Consider the following 12,326-nt stretch of genomic DNA (forward strand, 5'->3'; position numbering starts at 1 on the left):
TTTCTGTGCAGCCAGAGAATCTATTTGTCTTCATTGTCATGTAGTGGAAAGATCAGAATATTCTCCAACTTAATCCAGACTACATAGAATTAATTTTATTGTCCCAGAATTTGTGACATTTGACTCACATGTGACTGAAAACCGCACAGCATGAATGTAGGTGCTCAGATTTCAGCCTGCTGCAATCTCTGATTAAACGTGTGTCATTGGCACAGAATGAATTTGGCAATTTTTTTATAATAATAATAATAATAATAATCCTGGCAAACACCAGGAAAACGAGTCACATTATGAATCACATCAGTCTTTAACTCATTGCATCCGGAGGGGAACAAAAAAATATGTAAATAATCTATAAAGCACTGAATGAAATTGTGTGGAAATGCGTCTTAGAGCTGAACCCATTCAACCTGCTATCCCAGTGTTCCTAAGACCAGAGCTGTCTTATCATATCATTATTCCTTTGATGATTCTCAACGTTTTTCTTCATTATTTCCCAATGATGCACTTTAAATTGCCTTAAGAATACATCAAAAACGTGCCTTTCAATAATTCCCTTACAAGTAAGATAAATACAAACCTTTGACTATACCATTCTGAATATACTAATAATACGATAAACAGTTCCGACATAATAAATCTTGCAGATTTCTCCTGTTTTATCAATTTAATGCCAGGTACAAGCAATGATAAATTATAACAATTTAGTTTTGCAAAGTAAGATATTTAAGAACACAAACTTAAATATGTGCGTACTTGTCAGATGATATCAGGATGATTCAAAAGAATTATTGAATGTGAAAAGCACATGGAATAAATTAGGCGCATGTATCAAACGTACAGCAAGAAACTGAAGTAAACATTTCTTTTAAGTCTGCGACGATCAGATGAGGTAAGGAGACAGTGTTCACACACGTCACAACTGAAGTTAACCATAAAGTGCTATTTCAGTCTGTTAGTGTCCAAAGAAAACCCGTTTCAGGCTGCTGTCATCACATTCCCACTTGTTGTGACTGTTTTTCCGCCGGTCTCTCGAGCTTATCGCTCTGGCCGCCCTTCCCCGGGCCCGGTGACTCTCCCGGGCAACTAGAGGCGCCCCTGTCCGTGTCGCCGCTCCCTTTCTGGGACCCCGGGTCGACGCAGCCTTCGGAGCCCTCAGAACTGTGCGTCCTCAAGTGCTTGCTGAGATGGTCGGAGCGCATGAAGCGCTTCTGGCACATGGGGCACTCGAAGCGCTTCTCGCCGGTGTGCGTGCGCACGTGTCGCTGGAGCTCGTCCGAGCGCGTGAAGCGTTTCCCGCAGAAGAGCCAGTTGCAGACAAACGGCCGCTCCCCGGTGTGCCAGCGCAGGTGCGCCTTCAGGTGGGAGGTTTTGCCGTAAACTTTTCCACAGCCCGGGATGTGACAGCTGTGCACGCCCCTCCGCCGTGGACTCGAACCCCCCTGACCGTGTCTCTCTGCCTCCTGACAGTTTGGACAATCGCAGGTAGCTCTACCAGCGTATTTGCGCGACGAGGGCCGGGAGGGGCTGGGTAGAGGAACAGCAGGGGTCCTCGTCGGAGGAGGAGGAGGAGGAGGTGGTGCTGCGCTCGTAGACTCCGTGTAGGGAGGTGGCCGGAAGCCGTCAAACATGTGCTGCGGGCTGGGGAACAGGTGCTGAGACGCACCGGTGCTGTAGGCGGGGCTGTAGTCGTTACTGTAGCTGCTCAAGGCGCACTGTAACCCGGCTGAGTTCTGCGAGTCCACCCAGCTGGTGCCCATGTCCCACCATACCGCAGTCCCGTTGCCGACCTCTCCAGCTGGCTTTATCCAGGGGTCGTAAGGATGCATCCTCTGGTAAATCCCTGCTATGCCTTCCACCGAGGGTGGAAATTTTGGCATGAACACCGGGCGTTGAGCGGACGCGGAGTCAGAAACATCGTAATCATAGGACGGCACGGCGCTGTGGTACAGCGAAAAATCACTCCCTGAAGAAGAGCTTGGAAGCGTCACTGAGAAGGCGCTGGAGGCCTCTGATGTCAGTCCCGGAGCATTATTCCTGGAGACCCCAGAGGAAACTAAATTCGCGCTGCTGTTGGCCTGGAGAGTCTTTTTCCAGGTATGAAACCCTTTGGTGAATACCGGGACTCCGTCTGACACAGCAGGGGAGCAGGAAGGGGTCGGGTCCCCGATTCTACTGCAGGTGGCGGCCAGCATTGCCAGCGGGGTGCTGCCCAACCTTGGTTCTTCCTGGGGAAAAAACAAACAAAACAACCTTCATGGTTAAAGTTTGATCGTCTTCTCTGCCTGAAAATGCAAACAGTTTTTTGTGACACATTTTTAACTGCAACAGGTTAAAGTAAGTTTTGACACTTTGTAAGAAAGGGGGTCAGATTTGCATACGAAGAAATGTTCCCCAATACTGAACAATGTATTAAAAAAATAAAAACACTAAGTTACACCAAGTAATATTGACTAAATGCTACATAAAAAAAATTGAAAATAAAAAAACAGCGCTTTTCTGTAAACTTACGCCTAATGGTGCAGCCATAAACTGAGCGGTGATGTCTTCCTCTGACGGGGATCAATGTGTTTGTCTCTGAGTGTGTGTGTAGGTGTGTGTGTGTGTGTGTGTGCCCTGACTGGATCCAATCAGTCTGAGGTTTGGTCTCTGTTTCCTTTACCAGTTGTAGATCCTTTGCGCCTTTGAAGTGTCGTTGGGAGCTCCCGGGCCAATCAGAGAGCAGCGCGAGCCGTCTCCAAACATCTGCGCGCTAACAGGCTCGATGTCATCATAAATCCGAAAAAGTCAGCTCTCGCGAGCGAGCTCACTTCAGCAGCTTTTAAAAATAATCTCAGGTCTTTGAAGACAAAAAGTCCAGCGCACTAAGTTTGAAGACAGTGTTTATAAGTATGTATTTATGGCAGTTGGCCAGTTTTATTTTGTTTTGACATTTATATAAATTTCCCATAAGAGATATCAGATTAGAAAAAAAAAAAAACGGACATTATGCCTCTTAATTTCCCTCTGGGATTAATAAAGCATTTTTGAAATGAAATGAATTAATGTCTACATTAATAAAGGGAAGCAGATTGAGATTTCATTAATCATGAAATGTATTCACTGATGCAATTTATTATACAGAATAACTGATTTTGGCTTAGCACTTTATGGTTTATTTCCAATTGATTTAACTGCGTAAAAACTGAATGCAACGCAATAATTCTGAGAATAAATGTACAATTTACTAGTAAAACAAAGTAGGGAGAGTTTTGTGACTCAGCAATGAACCCTCACAATATTAGCTAAGCTTGTAGAAGTTGTAAGCTTTATTAAAAGTTTTGTTTTCATCTTTCCTCAGGTGGGACTGGGGAGGACGAGCAACCGATCGGATGTGGATTTCGGGACTCATAAAGATATATCGCATTAAATACCCTTTAAGGAAAATGTAATACTTCATCAGCATTCTTTAAACTCAAAGTGAAGAAATTTAAATGACCACTGTAGATAATATACCTCTGTTATTTATTATATTATTTCCCCTGATATTTGCTTTTCATTTGAATCAGACAGATTATGTGTCATATTAAAGGTTGTTTAAATGTTTTTAATACATATTCTTTTCTTGAATCATAAAACCAGAGGTCTGTAAACTTTTGAAAACCACTTTATACGATCTGTATGTTTTAAGACACTTTCTAAAGTAGAATCTTAAATGGGGTTTTTTGTGAGTGCGTGTGTGAGTGCGTGTATGTATGTGTGTGTTTCTCAGTAGGCTGGCTTTGTCAGAGAACGCTAAAACCTCTAGTTTTATACATTTTTTTTTCCCGGATGTGAGGCCATGCAGAAGAAGAGGCTGATAAATGAGAGGCTGTGCCCATCCTGTCCCTGGGGCGTTTCCAGCCTGCCCTGGGGGAGGGAAGGGAGGACACCACCACTACCTCCGCAATTTCATCTCTTTTAACACCAAACAAATGTCTTTTAAACTACAACCCTTACTGTGCCTTTCTAAAGCTCAGCTAGTTTGAGGATTTAGTCTCACCTCTCGAGTGTGAATGAATAAATGGGAAATCCCATTCTTAAACTGAGCATAGTTGACTAAAATCTAGCCCCGAAAACCCTGGGAAATACCCAGAATGATCCCCATCTTCATAATCAATGGGCGAGAAGCACAAAGGGGAGGGATTTCATTTGAATTTCTAATTAAAGAAAGAAACAGCATTAAACTTGTCGTTTGATATTTTCTTTTCTTTCCATTCCTCTTATTTTTTTTCTTGCACGATCAGCCTGAGTGAAGTCAGATGGTCTCATATGCCATGAATAAGTCAATTACTATATATCTAAAGTACTAAACCACTCCCATGACCACACAAAGCTGTAGAGTCTAAGAGTAAATGTGAAGAATATTATTTAATAATTATGAAAAAATGGTAAAAAAAAAAAAAACAATTCAACAAATGATAATACAATTTAATGTTTGCAGCTATGCAGAAGCATAGCTGTACAGATGTTTTCTTTTTCTTTTTTTTTTGCTACCAAGGAGGCAGAATAGGGGCTCAGATGAAGATCACTGATTATTTTTGATGTGACAAATCAAAAACAAAAAGCATCAATAGAGATTCAGAACAGAATTGGGCCTATTTGAGTTCACCATAAAGCCACAAGAGCAATGCTAGAACTTGCCGGACCTAGCTGGATACACCACAACCTACCTGAGTGTTATTTCTTACAATATCTGTCTGTTTGTGATAGAGGAAGTTCATGCCTCCACTGAGACTTCCTTAGGGGCACTGTTAACCCTTGACCGCATGCTTCCATTTTTCTATTTTTTTATGCACACTCTACACAGTATGCCATGTCCAAATCCTAACAGAACAACAATGACAAAGTGGTGAAATTTTAGAGAACCTCTAGGACTTGCACAAAAAGTTAGAATCCATAAAAAGGAGAAATTAGACATTTTAAAAGCAGCGTGAAGTTGCGCAGTGCTACACGTGACGCAGTAAGTCGGGTCTTCGCAGGTATGTTTCTGTAATATCCTGAACGTCTACCCCAGATTTTACAATCTACCCAACCCAGCTATCAGAATGCAACAGATCATGGCTGAAAACGTCAAATTGAAAATAAGAGATTTTGAAAAAATATCTTAAAGTCATTTCGACAAGGTCCATTATGCTGACAAAATGAGAGGCCTCCCCACACTGGCGTCTGCCGCAGCCCGAGGCTCGGCTGCGTGCACAGGTGGACTTTACAGTAGGCCGTCCTCCCTTTAACCTGATCGCCATCCTCACACGCAAGCCCAACAGCTGTCCCCTCTCTTTCAGAGGCATTCTTTTCCCACACTGAAAGTGTGTGTGAGACTGTTCATGTGTGTGCGCTTAAAGGGCACCCAGTGAAACCCTGTCCAAAGCCTCAACCTGTTCCTTTTGGCGGTGATAATGACCACATTATCACGCGCCATCGAACGTCGACAAAAAAAGATTGTTGGGAGCTTTCCAATCACTTTGTGGGCGCTGAGACAGAAAGAACAGAGAGAAAAGAGTGAAATAAAGATCTGGCACTTCTCAGGGAGAGGGGTGGGTGAAGTATTTTATTTCCTCTAGCTGCTGCTCCCCCCACCCTACTGTCCCAGTCCCTTGGGGTGCTTTCTGCAGCTATCGTGATCGGCTGTCCCGCTGAGACAATTAGCGGGAGAATTAGAAGAGTCAAAAGACAATCTGCTCAACACAACGTAAAAATATCCAGGGTGGCCAGGTGTTTGGCCAATCAGTCCGTGTTTGAGAAAGAACGAAACAAAGAGGGCCATACAGTACCTTGCAGAAGTATTCAGACCCTGTTTCCGTGTTGTCACAGTAGAAACCCAACCTCGGTAGATTGTGTTGGCATTTTCATGTTCTACACCAACGCACAACAGCGAATCAAAGTTTGAAATGTGAGGCATTCATTCTCTTTTCCTCCGACGGTCTTGATAAAAAGTCCAGGGGAACTGATCGCTTCCAGGAGTCGGCTAATTAGTAAACAAAGTTCAGCTGTCTGAGTGGCTCGGAGGGTTCGTTAGAGAAAATTAGAGGACAAACAGCATCATGAAGACTAAGGAACACAGCTGACGGGGTCAGGAGTCAAGTTGTTTAGAAGCAGGGTTAGCTATTGAAGGAATACTCAAAGCTTTGGACATGTGGTATGTTCTGCAGTCCTAAAATGTCACAGCTGTAAACCTGCTGAGACAAAGCCTTCTACCTAAACTGAAGGGTCATGCAATAAAGACAATAATCACTGAAGCACACAAAAGACGCAGGGTAACTCTACAGAGATCCACAGTGAATGGAAAAAGAAATAAATTGAACAAGGGTCACAAAAAGAACAATTTTCAGGCTGCCACACAGCAAATAAGTGGAAAAAGGTGCTGTTGTCAGATAACTTTTGATATTTAACTTTATGGCCTATTCACGAGACCTTGTGTGTTTCTGAAAACACACAGCGTTGGTAGAAGCTGTGGGGATGCTTTTCTTCAGGGATGCTGGTCAGTAGTGACGGAGAAATAGATCTAAACACAGGACAATCCTAGAAGGAAATCTAAATTAGTTGGTCAGGAAGGTCAGGAAAAAGTGCAGCAAATTTAGAGCCTGGTACATCAGAGTCGATTCTGAATGGCCCGGTCAAAGTCCAGGCCTAAAATAGGAATTGTGGCAAGACTGGAATATTGCTTTTAACACTCGCTTTCCAGCTAATCTGAAAGATGTTGCGCATTATCATTGATGAATTACTGGAAGAAGTTTCCAAGTTTTCTCCAAACACTCCAGGTTCCACCTGAAAACATGCCTGTTAGGGTGACCGGGCACTTTTCTTTCTGCGACACAGAAAGAAAAGATAAACAAGTGTAGGAACTGAAACTAGTTCAGAGTTTAAGCTACCTCTGACCTAGTGGCGACTCGAGTTAGGCACCATTCCTCTCATGACCCCACAAGGAACAAGACAAGGTTATTTCACAAAGACAAACGGTTTAAACATTTCATTCTCTGTTTGCAGAGGAATGAAGACTTGCATCTGCAATCACAGAAAAAACCAGACAGACAGGCTGAATGCAAATGCTCTGCACACTTCTACCTCCACGTATCAAATTCTCCCCACTTTGCAAGAACGCAACACTCTTTGCAGGCACCACATTAATCACAACTATGACGAAATGTTGAAAAACTTCCAGGAGGTCTGAAGTTTTTTTTTTGTGACAACCGCTGGGTGCGAAAACAAGTTTTAAGAGGTACCTCCTGTTTATCTAATTTGTCTTTTCGTTCTCATAAACTTGTAACCCTTAAAACAAATTGATCTGGTTTAAGAGTCGAGGGAAGTCATCCAGGTGATGCTTGTGCCAGGATGTGCCTGAAGCAGCTCCTCCTTTGCTTCCTGTAATTACCGCTCTGAGAGGGCTTGTCCGACCGTCTGTCAGGAGAGGGCTGAAAGACGACTGTCGCAGTCGTTGCCCAGATCAAACCATGAAATTCCCATTTAGTTTGAAATCATGAGTTCATGGCGCTAATTGCAGGAACGCATTTATTTGCTTGCATTTTGCTCTAAATCTGAGAAAGTGTCAACGGCACACACACACACACACACACACACACACACACACACACAGGGGTCATTTAGCACATTTCTTATTAGTCTATCAAGACGGGAGGCCAGTTCAATCACCCTGCCGAACCGCTTCATTCACATTCATGTATGCAGCACATCCACCTATGTACGCAGCCAATCACATAAAAAGAGGAAAAAGTGCAGAGTTGAAAACCTCTGCAAATTTGGGGCTGGATGTGAATTCAAACTGCATTTCAACAAGCAGTGGCACTTTTATTTTTCTCCCCCTCCCCACAGCCCCCACACTCCCAACAGACCAGCACACGCTTTGGTGTGGTGTTGATGGATGCTCTTGGTTTGTTAAGTCATACATCACAGAGGTCATTTAAGCTGCCAACACATCTGCTGTCTCTGCCCTCAGACGGAGAGGAAGAGGAAGAGCGAGGAGTGAGATTTATCAAGGCGGGGGGTAGAATTATGCGGGGCCAGAGAGAATGAGACTGTGATTAGTAAGTGGAGTGGATGAAAAGCTCTCATTCAGTTTCTGCCACACACACAAACACGCACACACACGCACGCGCGCGCACACACACACACGCACACGCACACACACACACACACACACACATTCGAGGTACAGAGCTGTGTCTTTTCTAAGAGCATTTTCACCGAAACCTGCTTACAATATGAGGTTGATCTTCGTGAGCATGGGACTGATTGTTGAACAGTTGTTTTTATTTACTGACTCCACATCCGTTTGTACATTACCTCAGCTGCCTGATTGGTAAAGAGTTATTGTTTCCTCTAATATGATCACATCTGAGAGGAGAAGGAGAAATACTCTGAGTCAAAATTCTGCCAGTAACTTAAAGGAAATTGCCAACAAGCAAACATCAACTTTTAAAATTCACTTTCATAGACAGAACGTCACTGGCCGTAGTTCTGCCATGTTTCTTCAAAACTTGGACTACTTGCCGTACGAAAAAACAAATGAAGCAAAGAGAAGACAAAGATAAGGATTGAGACACAAAGAGATAAACTGGTGCTGCCATGTATTTATTGCTTACAGTTTTTTAAACTTTTGAAGTTTTTCTGACACTTTAGCCTGCGCTGTTGTTCAACTCCAACCACCGAAGACAACAAGCTGCTCTAAAGCCACATTCTAAATAACTTGTTCTGTCTCTTTCCCCTTGATTAAATCCTGCTCTGACCGTGATCTCTACACTGCTCTCCACACACCCCTGCTTGACTTCACAAGCACACAGATGCACACACACCCATTTCAGAAGACGATATTAATTTACTGGTGTTCATTTTTCAGGGTTTTGTGTCTTCTCCGTGCTTAATGTAGGTGTGTCCACTGATTGATGCCCAGAAACCCAGGAGAATAATCGCACACTTCCAGGCGTCATTTTTCACTTTCAGAACTGATGAATGGACTCGGCGCATCTGCTGAGTGCTGCCTCGGCGATGCTGGGTCCAGGTCCACCTCTTGGTGTGTGAGTACTGGTTTTGCATCGGGCCATCTGTTTGCCTGAGCAAGTAGTGACTGAACAGACCCCTCTGATAGTCAGCAATGGACAAAACTCATTTTTTTTGTGATTTAAAAGTAAATAAAGTAAGTAAAATGAGTTTTCAGATTTTTGTGACAATGTATGTAGCATTGTTACAACTTCAGTAGGCAGCATAATGGCAGCCACCTACTTCCTACGGTAACTATTCAAGCCTTCATATTGAAAATTTGTCAATATTTCCCAGAGGTCATAATTTGATAGACAGGTTGACACATTTTAGATGATGACTGAAATCTCTTAAGCACAATTCTGTTACTATTTCTTGATGCTTGAGCTGTAACCGATTGCATGGTATCCAATTCACTCGCAGTAAAATCTTATAACTAAAGTGTTGTGACGTTTTTTTTTTAAAAGCTTTAATCATTTAGAGTTCATCAAATGAAACCTAAAAAAAATAAGAAGACTCTTGGATTCATTTATCATCAGAATTTATGAAAGTACAGCTGAAGTTGGAAGAAAACAAGCATCAATTTTAGACTTGAAGGATGAGTTAAAAAAACACACACACACACACAAAAACACACACACACACACACACACACACTTTTGAACTGGCTGGTGATGAGTCTTGATTTATGTTCCGCCGAGAATCTCTAACGTGAACTGAACTCTTTCTCTGCAAAAAATTAACTCACAGTCCGGACCGTAGAAGACTGGGAGAAAATACCATAATGAAGCAACACAAATCCCTTTATTCTGCCATTAAACTCATCTGGTTTTATACCAAATGCTGTGCAGTTCAGGTGGAGCAACATTATCATCAGCTACAGGAGGAAACATAAAGTTAAAGTATTTTCTTGGACATGCACTCTTTCGTTTAAATGCTGAGTTTATGCTATGTTCCTTGTTAACAACTGTTCCTCCCTCTCAATGCGCTTCACCTCGCCACAATGCCCGTCCTAAAATTAAGCGGACGGGGGCGCGGAGGAGGTGATGGGGGTTAAGAAAAGCTGATGTTAAATTGACTGGAAAGAATCCTCTTGCATTTTTATGCTAATTGCCAAAGCAACAAATTGTTAATTTATTCCACAAAGAAAAGCAAAACACCCTGAGACTGTGGGCTAAAAACAGGCACATTTCTTTTTTTTTACTTTTTTTATGTACATTTGACAACCGAGTGTCTGAACGGACAAACACACAAACCTAGCTTTGCAGGATTGTCCAAAGGCTGCAGGTCGGTTGAGGACATTAAAATGCATCTGGTCAGTACGCATCCTCTAGTCTCTTTGAAGCTCTCTGTCTTTCCTCTGACTAACATGTAAATTCGGGCACGCTCTCTCAGACCAGGCAGGGTCAGGTGGTTTCTGAGATGATTTCATGGTTGCTGTTTTAATTTTTTCCCCCTTCTCCTTCTGTTTTTTTATGGTTCCCATCAAACATAAAACGTTTCTTTCCCTGGCTAACCGCACACACACACACGCACACACACACACACACACACATACACACACACACATGCGCTGCCTCTGGGGCTGTCATTGACATACACAGACAGCCAAAAACAAGAGGCTGGCGTCAGCTCTACCAGGTCTGCAAGTTGTGTCTTGTCTTGCCTGAACTATGCGCTCCCATGGTCACATACACACACTTACATAGTTATCTTGGATCTTTATAGTGTGCTGCACCCTCCACTTAGTGCTGGCAGTAAAGGTCTTCCTCTGCTTCATACAAGAGTACCATCTTCAAAGAGGTACATGCACGCACTCGGGCAACACACACCATAGATCCATGCAGACTTCTAAGCGGACTTAATCATTTCGCATTTAGCTTCAAAGAGACTGTTTGAACACATACTTGCTCGCAGTCTGAGAGCAGCGCAGCAGGGGTCCCGTCCTCTTTACCAGTCCTTTGGTTCATCTTAGTTCTGTGTCTTTGAGTTCAGATCTTAGATCTCCAAGTTTGGTTGTTTGCTTAAAAAAAAAACCCTGAACCTATAGTGGACTTCATGCAAAAAACGTAGCTAAGTGTTACTCAAAGAATAGGCATTGTGCTCTGTAATTCTCACATTTCAAGCCGTTTAAGCTAAAGCTGAGACGACGAGTTAAATCACAGTTCACTTCCAGTTCAAGGTCCTTCCTCCCTGTACCATAGTGCCTTTTTTCCATCCTCCCTCGTGACCTGTGACCTCTCGGTGTCATCAGGTGGACCACAGGTTCTCTCGTCCCTCTCTCATAATGCTTCCGTCATGCCTTAAGTGACAGTTTGCTTCTGTGCGTAAAGGAGTAAAAGGAAACTATTTGACCTGGAAGTTGATGATAAGAAACGGACATGGAGGCACACAGCTCTGCAGATGAATGAGTGGATGGGAGTGAATAACTCGGCAATGTGTCGCCGGCAGACACATTCTGCACATTCTGCCGGTTCACAGTGTTTCTTTGAAGGCTAGTCGTGAACAGCCGGACTTGTAATTACGGGCCATTCAGGAGTCATGGTGAATGTCAGACAGAGGAGCCGTCGGCAGAGCAGTAAAATGTCGACGCTATAGCGCAACTTTAGGACGTAACTCGGTGCCGATAACAAGGATTTTGAGATAAATAATCTAAAAAAAAATCTAAACTGGTCAGTTCTGAAGGTAACATGTTTGAGTTTCGTACGGATCAAAGAGGTGTCATTAAAGATTCACTTTGATGAGTAGCATCAGAGAAGTGCAGTCCCCTGCTCAAATGCTGATGCTAGTCAGCACAGTTTTTGGCTGTAGACTCTCGATGTGATTTACATCTGGAATAACCCTCTCAAACACACAAATCTGCTTTGAAATAAACTATCGCTTGATGATGTGTGTTTAGGGTCGATGTCGTGCTGGAAAGTGAACTTCTTGTTGACTCTCATCCACAAAAAAAGAGATGGAAGAATGATAAGGAGAAAGTCATTAAGAAACAAGGCGACGGGAGACATTTAACAGAAATAGAAAGCAAACCTAGTGGAAAACGTGTTAGAGGTCGCTAAATAGCTAAGACTGGGGCATCACTTCCAATTTGTACAAGTCAGTTGCCATAACACAACCAGAATTGCAATAGAAATGTTGAGATCAAAGAGCGCTATTGTGAGGGAATGACCCGGTCAAAGTTCAGACTTTAATAAACTGAGAATCTGTGACAAGATTCGTAAATTGCTGTTCACAGATGCCGTAAATCCAGTCAAACTGAGCTTGAGCTATCTCACAAAGAGGGAGGGGAAAAAAATTGAGTTTGCATATGTGCA

The 12,326-nt window shown here is 43.0% G+C and overlaps 1 protein-coding gene across 2 annotated transcripts; it reads right to left on the minus strand.

Moving 5' to 3' along the window:
* Positions 1-645: 645 nt before the first annotated feature.
* sp8a (sp8 transcription factor a) lies at positions 646-6,000 on the minus strand. 2 transcript variants are annotated; one of them, XM_007547541.2, is made up of 2 exons: positions 5,793-6,000; positions 646-2,228 (listed from the first exon to the last, which is right to left on the minus strand). In XM_007547541.2, exon 2 carries the CDS (start codon positions 2,193-2,195, stop codon positions 993-995), a length of 1,203 nt encoding a protein of 400 aa, XP_007547603.1. In that variant the 5' UTR covers positions 2,196-2,228; positions 5,793-6,000; the 3' UTR covers positions 646-992. The 2 variants fall into 2 exon arrangements, with proteins under 2 accessions (XP_007547603.1, XP_007547602.1); XM_007547540.2 differs by lacking the exon at positions 5,793-6,000 and adding an exon at positions 2,512-2,967.
* Positions 6,001-12,326: the final 6,326 nt, after the last annotated feature.

Source organism: Poecilia formosa, unplaced genomic scaffold (assembly GCF_000485575.1).
Source record: "Poecilia formosa unplaced genomic scaffold, Poecilia_formosa-5.1.2 Scaffold21, whole genome shotgun sequence".
Classification (NCBI taxonomy): Eukaryota; Metazoa; Chordata; class Actinopteri; order Cyprinodontiformes; family Poeciliidae; genus Poecilia; species Poecilia formosa.